This window comes from Microcaecilia unicolor, chromosome 3, assembly GCF_901765095.1.
Source record: "Microcaecilia unicolor chromosome 3, aMicUni1.1, whole genome shotgun sequence".
NCBI classification, from domain to species: domain Eukaryota; kingdom Metazoa; phylum Chordata; class Amphibia; order Gymnophiona; family Siphonopidae; genus Microcaecilia; species Microcaecilia unicolor.
In genome coordinates this window covers 246251591-246275432 of record NC_044033.1, presented here as the reverse complement: position 1 = coordinate 246275432, position 23842 = coordinate 246251591, and the positions used below count along the sequence as shown (strand labels likewise).

Sequence of the window (23842 nt, the reverse complement as noted above, 5' to 3'; positions counted from 1 at the left end):
GACCTGAATCTGAAAATTCTTGTCCTCTCACTATGGAGAATTACATTTATATCTTGTTAGTGTTTATTCAGGCACTGAACTGCTTTGCTGTTTCATTTATATATAATGTCATCTATCAACATTTGCTTATTTCAAACCTGACGAAGGGCTACCTTCAAAAGCTAATCAAAAAATGTATTAGGTTAGTCCACAAAAAAGGCATCATCTTATTTTCTTTTCCATGTTTTATTTAATTCTATATCTATTGATTACAGCAAGAGCAAAGAGGGCAGCAAGCAGTCAGCAATTAAACAGGAGGAACACCAGGGAGCCAAACCAAGAAATACAGATTACGTTGCTCATTTTCAAAGCACAGACTTATAAAGTTATACAGTAACATATGCATAGGAGCCAACTTTTCAAAATGATTGGGGGTGCTGAAAATGTGTTTTGTTTTTTTTACAGGTGGTGCATTCCCCCCTCCCCTCTTCATTCATATCCAGCAATTCTCCTCTCTCCCCTGCCCTCTCCTCCATTCATATCCAGTAATTCTCTCTCCCCTACCCTCCCCTCTCATCCATGTCCAGCGACTTCTCCTCTCTCCCCTGCCCTCCCCTCCCTCCATCCATGTCCAACAAGTCTCATCTCCCCCTGCCCTCTCTTCCATGTCCAGCTATTTCTCCTCTCTTCCCTCCCCTCTATGTCCAGCAACTCACCCCAAACAACAACAGCCCCTTTTCAGCCCCCCTCTCCTCCGAGTTCCAGGCCCCCTCTCTCCTCCGAGTTCTAGGCCCCCCCTCCTCCGAGTGCCAGTCCCAACCCCAGCCCGACCTCTTCTCCCACAACAGTCCTCCATCCTCACCTTCCTGCCACCTAGAATTTAAAACTCATCTTACCTCAGGTCCCGGCAGCAGTGAAAGGCGAGCAGGCTCAGCGCTTCAGCCTTCCCTTCTCTCTCAGCTCTGGTCCTGTCCTCATTTCCTGTTTCCGCGAGGGCGGGACCAGAGCTGAGAGAGAAGGGAAGGCTGAAGCGCCGAGCCTGCTCGCTTTTCACTGCTGTCGGGACCTGAGGTAAGATGAGTTTTTAAATTCTGGGCAACAGAAAGGCGAGAAAAGAGGACTGTTAAGGGAGAAGTGGGCGGGTTAAAATATTGGGGGTGCTCGAGCACCCACAGCACCCATGAACAAATGTAGCTCTGGATGTCTGTGTGCTTTGAAAATGAGCCTCCAAATGTCCCTTCACCTCCTCCCTCTAAGTTTGTCAATGGTCTCCTGCTACCCCAGTGCCCCCACCATTTCTACTTCCTGTGGGATAATATTTTTAATATTTGTGAGAAATGGGAACAGCGCTACTCTCCATTCCCCCTCAGTTTAATCTCTGACCACAACTTCTCTCAATATCAGAGATGCCAAGAGAGAGTAAGTTTTAAAAGGGAAATTTTCAATTTATGGTATTCCATGCTTCCACAACCTCCTTCCCTTTTCCCATCCTTCTAATGAAATATCTTATTTACCCCAGTGACTGCAAGGTTGGAACAAAAGAGCAGATACCAGCACCTACCCAAAACTGACCCAGATCAATCAGCAAAATTATACATTCCCATCCAGTGATTTTTGGACTTGCTCAGTTGTGGGGAGTGGCTGATAAGATTCAAATCATGAGCACAAGAATCTGAAAATGATCTTTTCTTTGCTTGATCTTGATTTTTTTCACCTCTCTTGCCACTTCATTCCTCTCTTCCCCCCTCCAACCTCATCCTCTCTCTCTTTTCAGAAGCCTTTTCTCAGGCTCTCTCTCCTATCAGCCCCTCCTCTTTGAATCCCACACAGTTCCTGTCCTCATCCGTTTCTCTCTCTTCAGCTCCTCCCTCGTCCACTTATCTTTCTATCAGAGCCCATGCCGCCCCCCAGCTTGCATTCAGTTTAGCTCTGTTCTCCCTTTTACATTCCATATATCTTATCTCAGCCTCTCTTCCACTTACAACCCATGTCGTCCAACTCTCTCCTATGTCCAGGAGCGTAGCCAGAGCCGTTATTGTGGGTGGGCCCCGAGTTAACCCGTTGGTCCTTCCTACCTCTGTCCATACATAGTTTTTTTTGTTAAAAACTTTCCCTCTGCCCCTGCTATCATCATGCTTATTCTTCCCCCCCCCCCCCCCCCCCCACCAGCATCTGCTCCTCTCTCCCTTCCTGGTCTACCTCCAAGCTGTCGTTGGCAGCGATTCCATTAAGCAGCCTGCACCAGCCCTGCAGGCTTCCCTTTACTGCATCCCCACCAATGAAGAAACAGGAAATGATGTCATCGAGGGTGGGACGTGGTAGAGGGAAGTCTGCAAGGCTTGCGCAGGTTGATTACAGGAACCGCTGCCGATAGCTCAAAGGTAGATGGGGGCGGGGAATTTAGAGAGTGATGAACAGCTGCCATGAGGGCGAGAAAGAGAGTTGTGAGGCACTGCCAATGAGATGCTTTGGGGGGCACTAGACTGGGTGGGCCTGAGGCATGAATAGGTGAGCCTGTGCCCACCCAGGCCCACCCTTAGCTACGCCACTGCCTGTGTCTACACTTTCCATCCTCACTGTTCTCCCAGTGCCTCCCTCAACACTTCTCCTCCTCTCTAGGGTAGACCAAAGGCAGATCTTCTCTGTTATGTGGTCAGATATTCCTAGGGCAGGGAATTCAGTGTACCCACTGAAGGCCCTGATTGCACTCCACTGAAGCGGGATTACTCCTTTGCACCAATTGTGCTGTTTGCTCTGTTGCTGATAAGGGAAAGGACCAACTGGATCAAAGGTTAAATAGCATTGGGGGGATTCAGTGAATCCTCTGAAGGCCCTGACCACAAAGGTGGTCTTCTACTAGACCCCAGCAGTGGCAGTGTTGCACATATGCTGCTTGCGGCCTGCTCCGAAGCTTACCTCCTGACCACCCTGTCTATGCAGAAACAGGATGTGATGTCAGTGGAGGCAGATTGGGCCAGAGGGAAAGCTTCAGACCAGGCCACAGAAAGTGTATGTGTTGCTGGGGTCTAACAGCAGACCATCTTTAAGGTAGACCAGCACATGGGAGGGAGAGGGAGGGGGGCGGTATTGAATTGTGGGTAGGGGGAAAGATGCCGGATCGTGCCAAAGACGGGGGTTGGAAGTGGGACACAGTAGAAGAGATGTTTGGAGAAGACGAGATGCTGCAAAATCATAATTTTTAAATTTGTGATTAATAATGAATACATTTATTGTACAGTTAACTGCGATGAACTTGCAGCCCTAAATGTAACAAGTACAGACAACCTATACAGATGTGCTTGAAAGTTCCATTTAATCAAGCCTGTGGCACAAACATATACTTCTGTATTTTTTCTGCCACATTTTTTTCTTCTCAGACTGCTTTTCTTGGTACTTGAGCACTGTTTTATGTCGCCACAGAATTCAGAGCAATTGCTTCAAACTCACTGAACTCACTGGTGTTTTTCTCTTGTACTACTATGTTCAGTTTCCTTCCATCCAGCTTTTTTTGGAATGGAAAGATCATAACCTATTCTCCAGCAATGTTGTAACATTTATAAAGTTTACAATGTACAACACATATCACTTTATTGTGCCTTTCTGTATAGAAACTTTCAGCCATCAGATCGTTGCAGCCAGATACAAGATAAGGAACTCTTTTAAAAAAAATCTTTCTTCTAGAATCTACAGAAATCTGTAGTACTAGCTTTTTCTATGCTTGCTGTGAATCTTCTTGTTTCTAATACACTGTCCTGGGCTATAATTATCAATTGCTCATCCTATGGTTAAGGAGAGACTAATTTAAACCTTTTATGTGTCCAGTTTTGTTCAATTAATCCAGTATGGATTCTTTCATGCTTTCTTAGATCTAATTTGGAATGGAACCATTTATCACATTCAGAATGTTTAAAAGGTTTTTCTCCAGTGTGGATTCTGTCATGAACTGTGAGGGTACATTTTTGATACAAACTATTTATCACATTCAGAACATTTATACAGAGGCATATTTTCAAAGCACTTAGCCTCCCAAAGTTCCATAGAAACCTATGGAACTTAGCCTCCCAAAGTGCTTTGAAAATATGCCTCACAGTGTCCCTCCCGTGTGGGTTCGTTCATGAATTCTGAGATCGCTTTTTTGAGTGAAGCTCTTATCACATTTAAAAACATGTAAAATATTTCACGCCAGTGTGGATTCTTTCATGAATTGCGAGGTTATATTTTTAACGGAAACTTTAGTCACATTCAAAAGATTTTAAACGTTATTCTCCAGTGTGGTTTCTTTCATGAATTCTGAGAATATCTTTTCGACGAAAGGTTTTATCACATTCCAAACACTGAAATGGTTTCTCTCCAGTGTGGATTCTTTCATGGATTATGAGGGTATTTTTTCGATGGAAGCTTTTACCACATTGAGAACATTTAAAAGGTTTCTCTCCAGTATGGATTCGTTCATGACTTCTGAGATCATTTTTTTGAGTGAAGCTTTTCTCACATTCAGAACATTTAAAAGGTTTCTCTCCAGTATGGATTCTTTCATGAATTTTGAGGTTATTTTTTCGATGAAAGCGTTTATCGCATTCAGAACAGTTGAACGGTTTCTCTCCAGTGTGGATTCTTTCATGAATTTTGAGGTAATTTTTTCGATGGAAGCTTTTATTACATTCAAAACATTTAAAACATTTTTCTCCAGTGTGGTTTCTTTCATGTTTTCTTAGATTAGATTTAGAATGAAAATATTTATCACATTCAGAACATTGAAAAGGTTTTTCTCCAGTGTGGACTCTTTTATGAATTCTGAGATCATTCTTTTGAGTGTAGCATTTATCACATTCAGAACATTTAAAAGGTTTGTCTCCAGTATGGACTCTTTCATGAATTTTGAGATTATATTTTCGATGGAAACGTTTATCACATTCAGAACATTCAAAGGGTTTCTCTCCAGTATGGATTCTTTCATGAATACTGAGATCATTTTTTCGATTAAAGCTTTTATGACATTCAGAACATTTAAAACGTTTTTCTCCAGTGTGAATTCTTTCATGCTTTCTTAGATTTGATTTGGAATGGAAACATTTATTACATTCAGAACATTTAAAAGGTTTCTCTCCTGTATGAATTCTTTCATGAATTCTGAGGTCATTTTTTTGAGTGAAACTTTTATCACATTCAGAACATTTAAAAGGTTTTTCTCCAGTCTTGGTTCTTTCATGAATTGTGAGCGTATATTTTTGACGGCAGCTTTTAACACATTCAGGACATTTATATGGTTTCCCTTCAGCGTGGAGTCTTTCACGTATTGTAAAATTATTGTTTTGACTGAAGCTTTTATCACATACAGAACATTTGAATAGCTTTGTGCCCTTGAGGTTCATTTTATGTACTTGTTTTTTTCTTGTGTTCATTAATTCATGTCTTCTCGGTTCAAACATCGGACTAAAGTTTTTATCATGTACAGAACATGTCAAATATTTTGCATATTCCGTACAATGGAATGGCTCGTCTTCTCTGTGAACTTGTTTTTGCTTTGTCAGGTTTGACTTCCCAATGAACCTTTTCTTGAATACAGTGCTCTGAAGAAGTGTCTGTCCACTGATTCTCTGATTTTCCTTGACATTTGCACAGTGGGTGGAATTCTTTTCTTCTTCAATAAATACATTGGGTCTCTCTTCTTTTAGAGCATTTTCTTTCACGCTAGAAGGTATTACTCTACTAGTACCTTCCAGACAATCAACTGAGGGATCTGGGCTGTCTTTGTGTTTCCATTCCTCCCTCTGAAGCCCATCACATTCTCTCATTCTCTCACTCTTGTTCCCAAACCCATCACCTATGGAATAAAAATGAGAGTATGTATATAAATTATACAGCTTCCGAATAAAACATATATAGGCCAGTAGCCCAAACAGAAGTCTTTCAAATACATCTGCTTGTCTAAGGCTCCTTTTGTCATATAATAAGAAAACGTGTTTCTTGTAGACAGATGCAAGTGGGCCATGACACACGAACAGACAGAAATAAGACAATCCTGAGCTTATCCTCACTTCAGTCTCTGCAGTGATTCTCTTAACTCTGAGTCTATTCACTGATTAAAAACTCTGATCACCCTGCTGGAAACCTGAACCTCACACCTGGTAGCTTAAGAAAACTGAATTCTAATTACTACGAAATAAAAATGTAACTGAAAATCACCAGTTAACATTTACCATCTATGTCAAAAAGAGCCCGGCCGAAACCAAATCTGCAGCTGAAAGTATTCGCTCTGTTTCGGCCAAACCCCCTCCCGACTAGGAAAAGCCCCCCTCACAGAATTATCTCTCGGGTCTACTGCATCGTTTTTGCTAGAAGGAGCAGAAGGCTAGGAGTGGGCCCTACCTGCTCCTGCCAACTCCAGTTCTTGTCATTTGCTTCTGCCCGTGTCGGCCCCAATCTCAAAATGAATGCCACTGGAGGTCCTGGCAGCCATTTTGATGCAGGAGTCGGTGTGGGCACAACTTCTGCCCCCACTAGCCACCATCAACACAGTAGGCCTGGGAAGGGGGCTGTGCAGTACCAGCATTTTCGGTTGAAACTGAAACAAGGCCGAATACAAATTTCAGGCCAGTTTCAGTGCTAAAGCAGAAACTGAACCAAAATGTGGTTGGCCTCTAGTGAAAATGCAGAAATTCTCCACAGCACAGAGTAAGGATTATAAAGGAATTCTTGGCTCACTGCTCTTGGTATCTGTATCGTTCTCTCCACCTTCCAGCTGGTCACTGATGGGATCCTCTTCCATTTTCAGAATCTCTACTGTGGACTCAGCAGTGTAACTTTGGCTGTCTGTAAGAAGAGTAGAAAAATAACTTCAGGTTTTAAGGGAAAGCTTAAGCTCCAAGAAAAGCAAAACTTGGCTAAAACTGATGAGAATTTTATGAGCTTTGAAAATATAAGTATCTTGGTGGAAGGAGTTAAGGAGCCTCTGTAGTTCTGAAAAGAAACCATGACATTCAACATTGTAATGAAATCTGCTGCATAATATGTCCTTTGTTATAGAATCTCACCTCTCACCACCCTGGTGCCACCAATGTGAGTCTTTCTATCTTCCTCCCCCCTGCAACTGCCAGTGGGTGGGTTACTCAACCTTCCTCTCTCCCAATATGGATACTAGTGGTCACCTTCCTTTTCCCCTCCTGCTGCTTCCTTTGGAAGCCTAAACGCTTCCATCCCTTGCTTGCATTGAATGGGACGGGTCACTTTGCTTTCCCCTACTATTCCTTTCTGCTCATGTCATGTTGAGCCACTCTGCCACCTCCTACTCCTTCCTCGTTCTTCCTGCTGATCCCAGTGGAGGTCGTCTTTCTTCCAGCATCTTCCAGTACAACCATCCTGCCTGCCTCTCTCCATCGAGCAGCACTTTGTGGCTCACAGAGAATAAAACCCACAACCTGCTGGGTAGGAGGAAGGTTCATCATCTTGGTGTGGAACCGAGATAGGTCAAAAATAGTGAGAGACATAAAAAAAAGATGTTTCAAACTGAAAAAGAACGAAAAACAGTAGGTGTTAAAAGAAAGAAAGGAACAGAGAAAGAGCAACGGGGAACAGATGAGTGAAAATAAGAGAAAGAAGAAATGAAAGGAGAAATAAGAAAGAAGGGAAATAGAACAAACAAACACATTATCCAAAAGGCAAAGCTTAGAAGCATGGGCTGTAATTATAAACCTCATTCTCACTGTGCCTGGTCCAGATGAGTCATTTGTCAGGTAATAAAACCTCATTACTAGCTTTAATTCAAGCTACATCACATGCTTCATTCAGTTCCTCACATGTGCCTGTGGAGGTCAGATTTCCTCTTTCCTCAGATCCCTGAGGTTCAGTCCCAAATCCCTCTTGCTCAAATCGGAATAAAACATCAGGCTTGACACTGTAGAAGCCTGTTATAGGAAAAAGAGAGTACAAGTTACCAAAGAGCCTGTATAAATGCTTAGAATGATGCTGTTTTCATAGGCACTGCCATCAGAACAGAGCTAAGAGGGGTGCTGCTGTCCTGATCATCATCAGAAATTTATTCCAGCAATATCATGATCATATTAATACTGTGGTGGGCAGCTCCTTTCCTCAAGAGCTACAAACAGCTATGTGGTGGATAATGCTACTGCGTAAATATAATGGATATTTCTGTCATCAGGAGGGGTTTTTTTGGCACAGGTTGTTCTTCATCTAGTTGCTGTAGATCAGAAATCAAATCCTGCTGTCCGAAGTATAGTGATGCTGCATTTCGATTACTGTAACGCCCTGTATATTGGGCTTATCCAAAAATGCTTTATGTTCATTACAGGTTGCTCAGAATGCTGCTGTGTGTGTTTTGCTAGGGTTAAATTGATTTGAACGTATCACACCCGCTTTGATTTCTTTGCATTGACTCCTGGTGAATTTTAGGGTTCAGTATAAGATTTTATAATTAGTTTTTAATGTGACGGTTAATAAGATTTCACCAGTCACTGCTTCTAGTTTACGCAACCCGGTAGAAAGGAAAATTAGGTTCTTACCTTGGTAATTTTCTTTCCTTTAGTCACAGCAGATGAATCCATTAACTGATGGGTTGTATCCGCCTACCAGCAGGTGGAGATAGAGAACACTGAAAAACCATAGTGCCTCTTGGACGGCTAGCCCCAACTGCCTTCAGTATTTGAGATTTCCAAAGCAGAGTGAACCATAAAGGTATCATAACATAAACTTTCCTCACAGCAAACAAACGCCCCAGAACAGGAGCAATAACCATACAAAAGAGGGATGAACTCAACCTCCTGTAGTAGAACATCATGTAGAAATTCTGAGAACTGGTTTCCAACTTCTCCCAATGAGATCTATATCTGCATAAAAGATCTGAACAAAACAACAAAGTCAGACAGGGAGTGTTCATGGATTCATCTGCTGTGACTAAAGGAAAGAAAATTACCAAGGTAAGAACCTAATTTTCCTTGTCATCAGCAGCAGATGAATCCATTAACTGATGGGATGTACAAAAGCAATCCCTACTTAGGGTGGGAACAGGCCACACCGCGAGCAAGCACTTGTGCTCCAAAAATCGCATCCTGCTTCACTGCAACATCCAGCCTGTAATGCCGGACAATAGAGGGCTGAGAAGCCCAAGTAGCCGCACTACAGATCTCTTGAAGAGAGAGTGCACCCGTTTCAGCCCACGAGGAAGAAATCGCTCTCGTGGAATGCGCTTTAAACACTTCAGGCGGAGACTGACCTGAGAGCAGATATGCTGAAAAAAATGACATCCTTGAACCAACGGGCTATAGTGACCTTGAGGCGGCATGGGCATAATTATACATATATAAGAAATCATATTAATTGTTAATTCTGTTTAAAAATCTGGGGTTTAAAAGTTTGGTTCAGTTCTGCAAGTGATGGAGGAATGTCATCTGGTTTAGATTATTTAGAAATTTTACGTTTGCCAGGCTAAAGGTTAGAAAGGTCAGAGACAGAAACTTTCTTTGACACCTTGTGAGTGATGGATTGCTAATGCTAGCTAGCACATCTGTATACTATTATGAATGAACAAAGCATGAGCCAGACATATTGTAGTTTTAAAAGGGATTAGTAAAATGCTTAGAAGAAAATAATTAGATTTTAGAAGTGCTTAATATGTAGATATTCTTGATATTTTAGAATATGTCTTATAAGGATGCTTATTTTAGAATATGTTTATTCTGTGTAGTTAATATGTAGAATACCTTTTTTAAATCTAATGTTTGTTCAACTCTTTGCCTTACGTTCTGAGTAGGACTGCAGTGAAAAGGTCAGCATATGGTTTGAGTTTTCTGCAGTCCTGGCTGGTTTAATGTATGGAGCTGATAGGTGAAAAGGGTCAAGAAAAGTCTTGATTAATTATAGGTAAATGTAGGAATGGTCCTGAAAGTAATAACAAACTATAGCTGTATGCTATTAAGTAAGACTGGCCCTTGACCCCTTAATGAATGCCAGAGTTCAGTTAGCAGTTAGTATGAAGTTGACTAGGAATATGAGAAATTAATCATAATGAAAATGTAAGAGATGGGAGCCACAATGTCTAGTGTGAGAGGCCCCAGGTCATAGGTCAGTTTAGGATATGTCTGGAACCTATGTAACTGATATTTGGAATATATGTATGGTAATAATTGGTTCAGACAGGGTAATTAATCTATTCTTTACCATCTGGAAAGTAAGGGGGGCTAGAGAGGGGATAGCACGGTATTTAAGTGGGAGTAGAAGCAGCTTACGTCAGAAGGAACAGACAGAAGAAAGAGAGCTGAAGGAAGACAGACAGCAGAAGAGAAGAAGCTGAGACAGAAGCCACAAAGACACAGAGAGCTGAGAAAGAGAAGAAGAGACTTAATGCTGATGTCCTACTTTGTTTGCTGGCAAATAAAGAAGATTTCTCCCTCATTCTGGTGTGTGCTGTTTGACTCCTGAAGTACCACAGATTCTGCTAACAATAGGGGTAATTCATGCATCAATTCCTGCAACAATTCTTGGTGTCAGAAGTGGGATCCTGAACCGGCACCCAACTGACTGAGGAACATTCGCCGGGTATGTATTCTGTATTCTGTATTGTAATCCTAGCTAGGAAACTGTAAACCAGCCCCTCACAAATTGAGGGAAGGGGAGTCTGATCAACTCTCAGCGAAGGCCTTAGTAGCTTTTAGTCTAGTGGAGATTAGAAGCGAAACCGCTTGAGCTTATCTGTATCTGAGAAATCTGAAATTGTTGGGTGGGATTTTCTGTATGGAATGTGTGATGCTTGAATGTTAAATGAGTGCGGACTTCTTATAGCTGCGTTTCCAATTAACGCGAGTTCAATTGGCCAGTGACAGAAGGAAGCGATTGTTGTCTGTCTACCTAGTGTCTCGAGAGTGTGGACCCCTTACTGCACTCTCAAAAAAATTCCCTCCCTCTTTGTGTGTTGTAACTGTAAGCATTATGGGAGGGAAATCGTCTAGACAAATTGCTATCCCCCTAGATTGTATGCTTAAGAATTTCAAGAAAGGATTTTTAATTAATGATTATGGACAGACTTTAAGCTCAAGTACTCTAAGAACCTTGTGTGAAGTTGAGTGGCCATCTATGGGAGTGGGGTGGCCCCCTAGTGGCAGCTTAGATATTGAAGTAATCCGGAAGGTCTACAGCATAATTGTAGGAGAACCAGAATATTCTGAACAACTCCCCTATATAGATTCCTGGGACAGCCTTGTGACTGACCCTCCCTCTTGGTTGAAAACTTATATGGGATCCCCAGTAAAATTCATGTTAGGCCGTGTTCAAAGAAAGATTAGAAAATATAAATTGGAAGAGGGAAAGAGCCCCAGGAAGCCTACCACCCAATCGGTGGCTTCCGCCCCTACCCTGTCCGAGAAACCCATACTCTCTGATGACCCCTCAGATCTTGAGCCACCACCTCATGGCCCATTGTTGGGGTTCCGTGCCACCCCCAGAGATCCACGCCGCCCAGCCCAAGCTTCTCCAGCACAGGCTTCTCCGGATAGCTCCTCTTCTGTGCAAACCCCGTCACATCCTAGGGTGGACCTTTCAGCCAGCCTCTACCCTTCTGTGCCACATTCTCCCCTGTTAACCTCCCAAGACCCGCTTTGGGCTGCACCCCCTGACTCCTCAACTCCCGACAGCCCAGCCTTTCCCTCTAGTACCCCTACCCACTCATTAGGGGCCCTGCATCCCTTTCAATGGACTGAATCACCTGTGACCACCTCTCAGTCTATGAGTACCCCTCCCCATCCCTCAGGGGTTCAACACACCTCCCCTGAATGGGTTAGACCTGCTGCAATCACCTTTGAGCATGATAGGAGGGTAGCTCCTAGCTCTACCTCAGGTTCCATTCCCACCTCCTCGAGAGTTCTGCCCCTGCGTCAGGTAACCACCACTCGACCGGATCCTAATAATGAGGGTCAGGTTATACAGGCACAGGCCTACCAGTATGTACCCTTCACAACCACCGATCTCCTGAATTGGAAGACGCATTACCCCTCTTATACTGAAAAGCCTCAGGCAGTGGTAGACCTAGTGGCTAGCATTATGGCCACCCATAACCCAACCTGGACTGATTGTCAACAACTTCTCCTGACCCTCTTCACAACTGAGGAGAGGCGGAAGATTTTGCAAAATGCTGAGGCCATCACGCGAGCGCGTGCCCCCGAGGGGACACAGAACCTAGAGGAATGGGTTAGAGCTCGGTTCCCTCGTGCAGCTCCAGCTTGGGATCCAAATAATGAGCAGCACTATGAACTGTTGTCTGGCTATTGCCGGGACTTGCTGGAAGGTATGAGGAAAGGCATAAAGAGGCCCATTAATCTGGCAAAGGTCTCTGAAATTCTCCAAGGGGCAACTGAATCCCCTGGGGCCTTTTTAGAGCGACTAATTGAAGCCTACAGAACATACATCCCATTTGACCCTGAAGCCCTAGAAAACCAGAGAATGGTGAATAGTGCATTGGTGGCCCAGAGTATGCCAGATATCCGGAAGAAGATGCAGCGTCAGGAGGGATTCGCAGGGATGAATACCACCCAGCTAATTGAGATCGCAACTAAGGTTTTCATTAATAGAGATCAGGAGGTGCGCCGAGAGGCTGACCGGAAGATGCAGAAGAAGGCCGACCTTTTAGCGGCAGCCATTACTAATTCCACCCTTAACCGAGGTCGACCTCTAGCTAATGGGAAGCCAAAGTGGGACCCCGGACCACCAGCCAGGCCCCGAGATTCTTTCAATCAATCCCGGCCAAGGGGGGAGAATCCCAGACCAAGATTGGAGAGGGACCAGTGTGCCTACTGCAAGGAAAGAGGGCACTGGAAAGATGAATGCCCCCAGAGGCGCCAGGGACTGAGAAGGGGACCAGGAGATCGAGGAAGCCGAGGCCGAGTTCGAGAGGGAAGGTATGAGCCTCCTGAATCTGACATCATTGGGATAGCCGAGATGGCAGAATGGGACGAATAGGACAGACCGGGTTCCTACAAACTGGGCTCCCAGGAACCTATGGTCAAGTTAACTATAGGGAGCCGCTCAATTCCATTCATGATTGATACAGGAGCTGAACATTCTGTTGTGACGGAGCGATTAGCGCCTGTGTCTGGAAAAACTGTCCGAGTGGTGGGAGCCACGGGGGTGCAGAACCGGAGGCCCTTCCTGACGACCCGTAGATGCCAATTAGGCTCACACACAGTCACTCATGAATTCCTGTATATGCCAGACTGTCCAATCCCTTTGTTAGGTCGAGACCTGCTGTCCAAGCTTAGGGCCCAAATTTCCTTTGACTCTGATGGCCAGACTTCAGTCTCCTTTCGGCCCCCGATATCCAGCCCTAAGGGTATATTGAGTTTCTGCTGCCCCCTTGAAGAAGAATGGCGGCTGCATCAGTCGCATGGCCAAGTTGACCTACCCCTGGCAGACAGCTTTCAGGTCAGTGGGGTATGGGCAGAAGATAATCCCCCAGGGTTGGCCCGAAATATTCCTCCTGTCCATGTAGACTTACTTCCAAGTGCCCGGCCAATCCATCTTCGCCAATACCCAATTCCCCGAAAGGCTCTGGAAGGGATCCAAGCACACCTGAATCGTTTGTTATCCCATGGAATTATTCGACTTTGTCAGTCTCCATGGAATACGCCACTATTGCCAGTTCAGAAGCCAGGGACTGAGGACTACCGGCCAGTCCAAGACTTACGAGTGGTCAACAAATCCACTATTTCATTACACCCTGTAGTGCCTAATCCATATGTCCTGCTAGGATTGATACCTTCTGGAGCTACCCATTTCACGACACTAGACCTAAAAGATGCCTTCTTTTGTATTCGGGTGGCCCCCGCCAGTCAACTGCTTTTCGCCTTTCAATGGGAAAACCCAGTAACAGGAAGGAAGCTTCAGTATACATGGACCCGCCTGCCACAGGGGTTCAAGAACTCCCCCACCATTTTTGGGACAGCCCTAGGACAAGACCTTAAGACTTTTAAATCTGAGCCTTCCAGGCGAGTTTTACTCCAGTATGTAGATGACCTCCTGATTGCAGCAGTGACTCAGGAAGAGTGTTTTGAGGCTACCAGAGAATTGCTGGAGCTACTCTTGGATGCAGGCTATAAGGTCTCACGCTCAAAGGCCTAACTTTGTCAGTCAGAAGTGAAGTATCTGGGCTTCTGCATTTCCCAGGGAAGTCGGAGACTGGATGTCAGTAGGAAGCAAGCAGTTGCTGCAATTCCCCAACCCAAGTCCAGAAGGGAAGTTAGGGAATTTCTGGGAGCAGCCGGATTCTGCAGAATTTGGATTCCAAATTTTGCATTGATGGCGAAACCCCTTTACCAGGCTACAAAGGGGGGTGAAAAGGAACCATTTGAATGGGGACCTACTGCTCAACAATCCTTCATTGCTATAAAGAAAGCCCTACTCCAAGCCCCTGCGTTAGGCCTTCCTGATGTGGAGAAACCTTTCTCATTGTATGTCCATGAGCGACAGGGGGTTGCTCTGGGTGTGCTGACCCAGATGATGGGATCCTGGCAGAGGCCTGTTGCATACCTGTCTAAACAGCTGGATGGAGTGGCTAAAGGATGGCCAGCCTGCATGAGGGCCATTGCAGCAACAGCCTTACTGGTCCAGGAAGCTGATAAGTTGACCTTGGGGCAAGAACTGGTTGTTAAAGTCCCCCATGCAGTTCTCACCCTCATGGAGTATAAGGGCAATCATTGGTTTACAAATAACCGTATGGTTAAGTACCAAGCTAGCTTGTGTGAGAATCCACGGATACACCTGGAAACAGTGGCTACATTCAATCCTGCTACTCTTTTGCCAGCATCTGAGGGACCACCGGATCATGACTGTATCCAAACCATGGATGAAGTGTACTCCAGTCGACCAGATCTTAAAGATGTTCCTTGGAGGGACCCAGATGTAATTTATTTCACAGATGGAAGCAGTTACGTGGAGAACTCCAAGCGATTGGCAGGCTATGCTGTGGTGACAGAGGACAAGGTGATAGAAGCAAGAGCCCTGCCCCAAGGAACTTCAGCCCAGAAAGCAGAACTTGTGGCCCTCATACGAGCTCTGGAGCTAGCAGCAGGACTGGTGACCAACATTTATACTGATTCCAAGTATGCCTTCACAACTCTACACGCTCATGGAGCTTTGTATAAGGAAAAGGGACTCATAAATGCCGCAGGCCAACCTGTTAAGTATGGACCTGAAATACTTCAGTTGCTAGAGGCTGTTTGGGCCCCTAAAAAGGTAGCTGTCATTCACTGCAGGGGACATCAAAGGATAGATACTCCAGTGGCCCGAGGGAATCGCCATGCTGATCGGGTGGCCAAGGAAGCTGCTCGAGGACCCTCAGCAAGTACTGTGACTCCCTTGTTCCAAATTCGATTGCAAGAATGGACGCCTATGTATACCCAAACGGAAGAGAAATGGGCTCAAGAGGAAGGTGCAGTAAGGAGACCTGATGGCTGGTTACATCTCCCTGATACCAGAGTTCTGGTGCCACGCCACCTAGCTTGGCCTGTAGTGTCTCAAGCTCATGACCTATCACACTTAGGGAAAAGAGCATTAGCCCGCCTACTCAGTCGAGTAGTGGTGCTGGAAGGATTGGATAGTCTGGTTGCCACTGCCTCTGCCCGATGTACTCTCTGTGCCCAGAATAATGCTCGTCAGGGACCCCGTATTCCACCAGGAGTTCAGTCTAGAGGACTAACACCCTTTGAGTCCCTAGTTATAGATTTCACAGAAATGCCCAGGAGCGGTAGGCTCCGATACCTCTTGGTCATGGTCTGTACCTTTCTGGGTGGGTGGAAGCATATCCTACAGTCACTGAGAAAGCCACAGAAGTAGCTCGAGCCCTCCTTAGGGATGTCATCCCCAGGTATGGACTGCCCCTTGCCATAGGTTCAGATAATGGTCCCGCCTTTGTTGAAGCCACACTTCAGGCCCTGTCCAGCGCATTGCGCATTACCTGGAAATTGCATTGTGCCTATCGTCCCCAGAGTTCAGGGCAGGTTGAGCGGGCAAACAGAACCTTGAAAAATAGCCTAGCAAAGATTTGTCAGGAAACCCAACTGAAATGGCAACAGGCACTGCCATTAGCCCTCTTCCGCCTCCGATGCACCCCAACTAAAGGAACAGCCCTCTCTCCCTTTGAAATTGTGTATGGGAAGCCCCCAGCCATTTTGCAGGGAATTAAGGGAGACATAGGGATTTTAGGGTCTGCCCAGGTGCAGGAGCAGGTAGCCCTCTTGGGCAGGATAATTTCTGAGCTTCAGTCTTATGTGAGAGAAATAAACCCTGTCCCCTTCCAGGCTCAGGTACATTCCTTCCTGCCAGGGGATAGAGTTTGGGTGAAAGACTGGAGGCTCCAGCCTTTGGGGCCCCGATGGAAAGGACCTTTTACTGTTTTGCTTTCTACCCCTACAGCTGTGAAGGTCGCAGGGATAACTCCATGGGTCCATTGGTCTCGAATTAAGTCTGCTGATCAGACTGAGCCCAGCACGGATCAGACGGAGCCTAAACAGTGGAGAGCAGAAAGTGATCCAGTGGAGCCATTGAAGTTGCGCTTGACCCGAACCAAAGAATCTACTAGCTGAAAAGAAGGGTCAACTGCATACTGCAGGAGCTGCTGAACTTCGGCTTCACACCGAGACTCTTTCTTGCTCTGATTCTGGCTTTCTTGGAATTTGATAGCTTGATCCTTGTCAGTTGAGGGTCTATCCCAACTGGTATAAGAACTCAAAGACTGAGAACATTATATTAGAGTAATCTGTGATTAGCACAGATTGTTGAAATATTATTGCTTAATTAGTTTGCTGTATTTGTTTTAGATTAGGAAGAAAGAAAATGTTAGTAGTTTGGATGCTTTTGTTGTTTTCTACTCCTTGCCTCCTTTTTCCTAATACCCCAACTCGCTCCAACCTTTGGTTACACTCTGTCCAGGAACTAATTAGCCAGGCAAAGATTACTTCCCCTTGTATTGTGTGTTCCCGATTTTCTCCTTATACTACAGATGTCCCAGCTGTTCCTGTCCCTGTGCAGCTCCCAGCTCTTATACCTCCCTACTTTTCGAGTTCAGGCCCTTGGAGCCAGGATTATACTTGGTGGTCCTTTTATAATGCTACTTCCCCCTCTGAATCTTCTCTAAGGCCAGTCTTTACGTCTCCCTATCCAGCTTCTGGAGTGTTTTGTTTAACAAGAAACATCTCAACTGTTCTTCCCATTCCCTGTAACTATACTAATGTTCTCCCAGAAAAAGGGGAATCTGTGTGGGTAGTTTCTCCAGGTACTCCTATGTGCCCTACTACCATACCTGCAGATTATGACCAAGGTGATTATCTGGCTCCTAACCTTACTACTGAGAAGACTATAGTGTCCCGGCCTATTTTCTACTTTCATAAGTCCCCGGGGTATGAAAGGGTTGCAACATATGAGCAGTCTGTCACAATTGGGGATTGGCACCTATGGTGTACAAAGTCTCCATTTCTTCTTAGTTCCCCCTGGGATAGGGGCTCGCATTATGGGCATCCTAATGTCCATCCTGTGCCAACATTTATTGGGAACTTTCCTCGCCCTCTCCTTGGTCATTACTGGCTCTGTGATAATGTCCTCCACATGATTCTTCCCCCCACATATGATTTTTGTGTATTGGTAACCTTGAATTATTTTCCTAAAGTTATTCCTCTCCTCAAGCCACCATCCCCGCACCACTCTAAGCGAGAGGCCTTGTCCTTACCTTCCTCCGTTGCCACAGAGGATGAGGCGATTGAATTAGCTCTCCAGTATATTAACTCTACTTATCCTCTGACTAAAAAGAGACTTGTAGCCCTTTCTGCCACGGCCTGGATTCCAATTGGGGGCCCGGTAGCGGGTATTACTGAACTAGGCATGGCTACCCGGAGACTTCAGTCCCTACTCCATGTTTTAGTTCATGAGCTGAACGTGGTAGTCAATGCATTGCAGGATCAAATTAATGAATTAAGTATAGTTTCTCGGTATAACCGTATGGGTCTTGACTATCTCTTTGCAGCCCAGGGTGGCCTCTGCACAGTGCTAAATTCTTCAGAGTGCTGTACTATTGTTATAAATAGGACGCATGTAGTTAGGCATGCTATGGATAAAGTCCTACAGTTGGCCAGCCTTAATGTGGAGGATTACCGAGGAGGATTAGACCTTACCTCCTGGTGGTGGTCATTGACCTCATGGATACGTCCTTTGTTTATTTCCCTAATAGTCTTAGTTTTAGCAGGGTTGTTGTTTTGTTTCCTGGCCTCATGTGCTTCGGAAGTATGCCGTCGGACCTTAACAAGTAGGGTAATGGTGATTCACAAGCCTATTCTTAGTTAGGATCACTATAATCTCCAGAGTTTGAGTTGTGAGACTTATCTCTGCATAAGCTGATTTTAGTCTCAAAGGGGGGGAATGAGGCGGCATGGGCATAATTATACATATATAAGAAATCATATTAATTGTTAATTCTGTTTAAAAATCTGGAGTTTAAAAGTTTGGTTCAGTTCTGCAAGTGATGGAGGAATGTCATCTGGTTTAGATTATTTAGAAATTTTACGTTTGCCAGGCTAAAGGTTAGAAAGGTCAGAGACAGAAACTTTCTTTGACACCTTGTGAGTGATGGATTGCTAATGCTAGCTAGCACATCTGTATACTATTATGAATGAACAAAGCATGAGCCAGACATATTGTAGTTTTAAAAGGGATTAGTAAAATGCTTAGAAGAAAATAATTAGATTTTAGAAGTGCTTAATATGTAGATATGCTTGATATTTTAGAATATGTCTTATAAGGATGCTTATTTTAGAATATGTTTATTCTGTGTAGTTAATATGTAGAATACCTTTTTTAAATCTAATGTTTGTTCAACTCTTTGCCTTACGTTCTGAGTAGGACTGCAGTGAAAAGGTCAGCATATGGTTTGAGTTTTCTGCAGTCCTGGCTGGTTTAATGTATGGAGCTGATAGGTGAAAAGGGTCAAGAAAAGTCTTGATTAATTATAGGTAAATGTAGGAATGGTCCTGAAAGTAATAACAAACTATAGCTGTATGCTATTAAGTAAGACTGGCCCTTGACCCCTTAATGAATGCCAGAGTTCAGTTAGCAGTTAGTATGAAGTTGACTAGGAATATGAGAAATTAATCATAATGAAAATGTAAGAGATGGGAGCCACAATGTCTAGTGTGAGAGGCCCCAGGTCAGGGAGCCACAATGTCTAGTGTGAGAGGCCCCAGGTCATAGGTCAGTTTAGGATATGTCTGGAACCTATGTAACTGATATTTGGAATATATGTATGGTAATAATTGGTTCAGACAGGGTAATTAATCTATTCTTTACCATCTGGAAAGTAAGGGGGGCTAGAGAGGGGGATAGCACGGTATTTAAGTGGGAGTAGAAGCAGCTTACGTCAGAAGGAACAGACAGAAGAAAGAGAGCTGAAGGAAGACAGACAGTAGAAGAGAAGAAGCTGAGACAGAAGCCACAAAGACACAGAGAGCTGAGAAAGAGAAGAAGAGACTTAATGCTGATGTCCTACTTTGTTTGCTGGCAAATAAAGAAGATTTCTCCCTCATTCTGGTGTGTGCTGTTTGACTCCTGAAGTACCACAGATTCTGCTAACAATAGGGGTAATTCATGCATCAATTCCTGCAACAACCTTAGACGCCGGGCCTCCACGCCGAGGACCTGAAAACAAGACAAAAAGACAATCAGAAGTCCTGAAGTCATTTGACATCTGTAGATACTGCAACAGCGCTCTGCGGACATCCATAAGATGTAACTGCCCAAAGGAGTCCAGGAACTCTTCCCTAGAAAAGGGAAGAAGAAAAATGGGCTGGTTCAGATGAAACGCTGAAACCACTTTAGGCAGGAAGGAAGGCACTGTATGTACCGTTAGTCCGGACTCCGAGAATTGCAGAAAAAGGTCCCGACAGGACAGCGCCTGCAGCTCAGACACGCGTCTAGCCGATGTAATGGCCACCAAAAAGACTGTCTTGAGAGTCACATCCTTCTCCAAAGCTCGCTTAAGAGGCTCGAAAGGCGAACGCTGGCGAGCCTTCAACACCAGCCCCTGGTTCCAGGCCGGACAGGGCAACCGGACAGGAGGACGACCCTCAGGGGGAGGAATGCTGGCTTCGGCCTAACCCCTGGTAAGCCTTTCCTCAGCTGAGAGGTGCCCAGCTCTACCACCGGCTGCCTTTCAGATGCTGTGGAGGACTTGCAGCTCATCTGCATATCCTTACAGCCTTCTCCGGGGTGACACCCAGGTCCACTCAGGGCCTCCGCTCTAGGTGCCGCACATCTAATCTTCTTCCCAGTTGCTAAAGTACCTCAGTCATTTATGGCCCCTATTCACATTCTCTTCCTAGCCCTGTCCCTTCCTAATCTTTTCCCTCACCCCCTACCTCTCTCCGCTACAGGAACTCACTGCCCATCCATCGACTTCATCACCTCACCTTCTCTCCTACCCTCTTCCTCCCTCTTGGCTTTTAATCTCTGCCTCTTTCTTCCGTCCATTTTGCCTTCCCCATTCCACCTAAATACCTCTCGCCTTCGTGGCCACACCTCTCCTACTCTCCTCCGCTCTCTTTTACTCCTTCTCTTACTCTCAGCCGGTGACATCAATCCCAAATCTGGCCCCCCTCACCAACTATTATCCCAACTCTACAGATCTCACCGTGACCTCTCTAACCTCATCTCTATTTCTCTACTCCCCTCCTCTTCTCTGCCCTTCTCTTGCGCCCTATGGAATGCCCGCTCTATCTGTAATAAACTCGCCTATATCCAGGACCTCTTTATCTCGCGTCACCTCCATCTGCTCGCCATAACAGAAACCTGGCTCTGCCCTGATGACTCTGCTTCAGTCGCAGCCCTGTGCCATGGCGGTTATCTATTTTCACATACTCCTCGCCCTGCTGGCCGTGGGGGCGGTGTTGGATTACTTCTCTCTCCCTCCTCCAGATTTCAACCCCTTCTTCCACCTCAATCTGTTTTTCCTCCTTTGAAGTCCACTCTATCCGCCTTTTCTCTCCTCTGCCTCTTTGAATAGCGGTCATTTATCGTCCCCCTGATAAGTCCCTTTCATCCTTTCTCAGTGACTTTGACGCCTGGCTTGCCTTCTTCCATGATCCTTCCTCCCCCTCTCTCATCCTTGGTGACTTTAATATTCCTGCTAATGATCCTTCCAACTCTTATATTTCCAAGTTACTCGCTTTAACGTCCTCCTTTAATCTCCAACTATGCTCCACCTCCCCCACTCATCAAAATGGTCACTGTCTTGATCTCATCTTCTCCTCCAACTGTTCACCTTCTAGTTTCCTTGCCTCTGATCTTCCCTCCTCTGATCACCATCTTATAACTTTCACACTTAAATCTCCTCCCTCCCAGTCCCGTCCTATCTTATCTAATTTATCTAGGAATCTTCACGATATTGACCCTTCATCTCTATCCTCCCATGTTTCAAACCTCCTCTCTACTGTGGCACCATCCACGTCTGTCAACGAGGCTGTTTCTTCTTACAACAATACTCTATCCTCTGCCTTAGACACTCTTGCACCTTTGATGACCCGCTCTGTAAGGCGTACAAAACCCCAACCTTGGCTGACTTCTAATATCCGCTACCTACGTTCCTGTACCCGCTCCGCCGAACTTCTCTGGCGGAAATCTCGGGCCCTTGCTGATTTCTTACACTTTAAGTTCATGCTGACCTCCTTCCAATCTGCTCTTTTACGTGCCAAGCAGGATTATTATATCCAACTGACCAACTCTCTTGGCTCTAATCCTCGACTTCTCTTCACCACATTGAACTCTCTCCTCAAGGTGCCCCCTCCCCCAACTCCCCCTTCTTTATCTCCTCAGACTCTTGCTGAATTCTTTCACAACAAGGTTCAAAAGATAAACCTTGCTTTCTCTACCTCACCACCTCTCCCTCCACTAGTCCGTTCCCCTCTCTCTTCTTCCCCTCATTCCCTTTCCTCCTTTCCTGAAGTTACTATTGAGGAAACTACACTTCTCCTTTTTTCCTCAAAATGTACCACCTGTTCCTCTGATCCCATTCCCACCCACCTTCTTAATGCCATCTCTCCTGCTCTTATTCCTTTTATCTGTCACATTCTCAACCTCTCACTTTCCACTGCGACTGTCCCTGCTGCCTTTAAACATGCTGTGGTCACACCTCTCCTTAAGAAGCCTTCACTCGACCCATCTCCCTCCTTCCTTTTCTCTCCAAATTACTTGAGCGTGCTGTTCACTGCCGCTGCCTTGATTTTCTCTCCTCACATGCTATTCTTGACCCACTACAATCTGGTTTTCGCCCTCTCCACTCAACCGAAACTGCGCTTACTAAAGTCTCCAATGACCTATTACTGGCTAAATCCAGAGGTCAATATTCCATCCTCATTCTTCTTGATCTTTCCGCTGCTTTTGACACTGTCGATCACAGCATACTTCTCGATACCCTGTCCTCACTTGGATTCCAGGGCTCTGTCCTTTCCTGGTTCTCTTCCTACCTCTCCCTCCGCACCTTTAGTGTTCACTCTGGTGGATCCTCTTCTACTTCTATCCCTCTGCCTGTCGGCGTACCTCAGGGTTCTGTTCTTGGTCCCCTCCTCTTTTCTATCTACACTTCTTCCCTTGGCTCATTAATCTCATCCCATGGCTTTTCCTACCATCTCTATGCTGATGACTCGCAAATCTACCTTTCTACTCCTGATATCTCACCTTGCATCCAAACCAAAGTTTCAGCGTGCTTATCTGACATTGCTGTCTGGATGTCTCAACGCCACCTGAAATCAAATATGACCAAAACCGAGCTTCTCATTTTCCCCCCCAAATCCACCTCCCCGCTCCCCCCGTTTTCTATTTCTGTTGATGGCTCTCTCATTCTTCCTGTCTCCTCAGCTCGAAACCTTGGGGTCATCTTTGACTCTTCTCTCTCCTTCTCTGCTCATATCCAGCAGATTGCCAAGACCTGTCGTTTCTTTCTTTACAACATCCGTAAAATCCGCCCCTTTCTTTCCGAGCACTCTACCAAAACCCTCATCCACACCCTTGTCACCTCTCGTTTAGACTACTGCAATCTGCTTCTTGCTGGCCTCCCACTTAGTCACCTCTCCCCTCTCCAGTCGGGTCAAAACTCTGCTGCCCGTCTCGTCTTCCGCTAGGGTCGCTTTACTCATACTACCCCTCTCCTCAAGACCCTTCACTGGCTCCCTATCCGTTTTCGCATCCTGTTCAAACTTCTTCTACTAACCTATAAATGTATTCACTCTGCTGCTCCCCAGTATCTCTCCACACTCGTCCTTCCCTACACCCCTTCCCGTGCACTCCGCTCCATGGATAAATCCTTCTTATCTGTTCCCTCCTCCACTACTGCCAACTCCAGACTTCGCGCCTTCTGTCTCGCTGCACCCTACGCCTGGAATAAACTTCCTTAGCCCCTACGTCTCGCCCCATCCTTGGCCACCTTTAAATCTAGACTGAAAACCCACCTCTTTAACATTGCTTTTGACTCGTAATCACTTGTAACCACTCGCCTCCACCTACCCTCCTCTCTTCCTTCCCGTTCACATTAATTGATTTGATTTGCTTACTTTATTTATTTTTTGTCTATTAGATTGTAAGCTCTTTGAGCAGGGACTGTCTTTCTTCTATGTTTGTGCAGCGCTGCGTATGCCTTGTAGCGCTATAGAAATGCTAAATAGTAGTAGTAGTAGTAGTAGCCTAAGCACCCCTCTGAGAAATCGAGCAATGTCCGGATGAGCAGCAAGGGACAAGCCAGCAACTCTTCCTCGATAGCATGATAATGCTGCCACTTGCACCCGAAGGGAATTGTAAGCCAGGCCATTTTGTAAGCCCTCCTGCAAAAAGT

At 45.4% G+C, this 23842-nt stretch overlaps 2 protein-coding genes across 2 annotated transcripts in view; both read right to left on the bottom strand.

Annotated features, from left to right (window-relative positions):
• LOC115466400 (oocyte zinc finger protein XlCOF22-like) overlaps positions 1 to 23842 on the bottom strand; it is a 206651-nt gene that overhangs the window by 81011 nt on the left and 101798 nt on the right. The window lies entirely within an intron of this gene.
• The window catches only part of LOC115466397 (zinc finger protein 2-like), a 45576-nt gene continuing 25805 nt past the window's right edge, over positions 4072 to 23842 (bottom strand). The window contains exons 5-7 of the mRNA XM_030197594.1: positions 7776 to 7883; positions 6685 to 6792; positions 4072 to 5803 (exon numbers count right to left, since the gene is read on the bottom strand). Coding sequence (XP_030053454.1) covers positions 4239 to 5803; positions 6685 to 6792; positions 7776 to 7883 — 1781 coding nt within the window. The 3' untranslated portion in view covers positions 4072 to 4238. The remainder of the gene's footprint in view (positions 5804 to 6684; positions 6793 to 7775; positions 7884 to 23842) is intronic.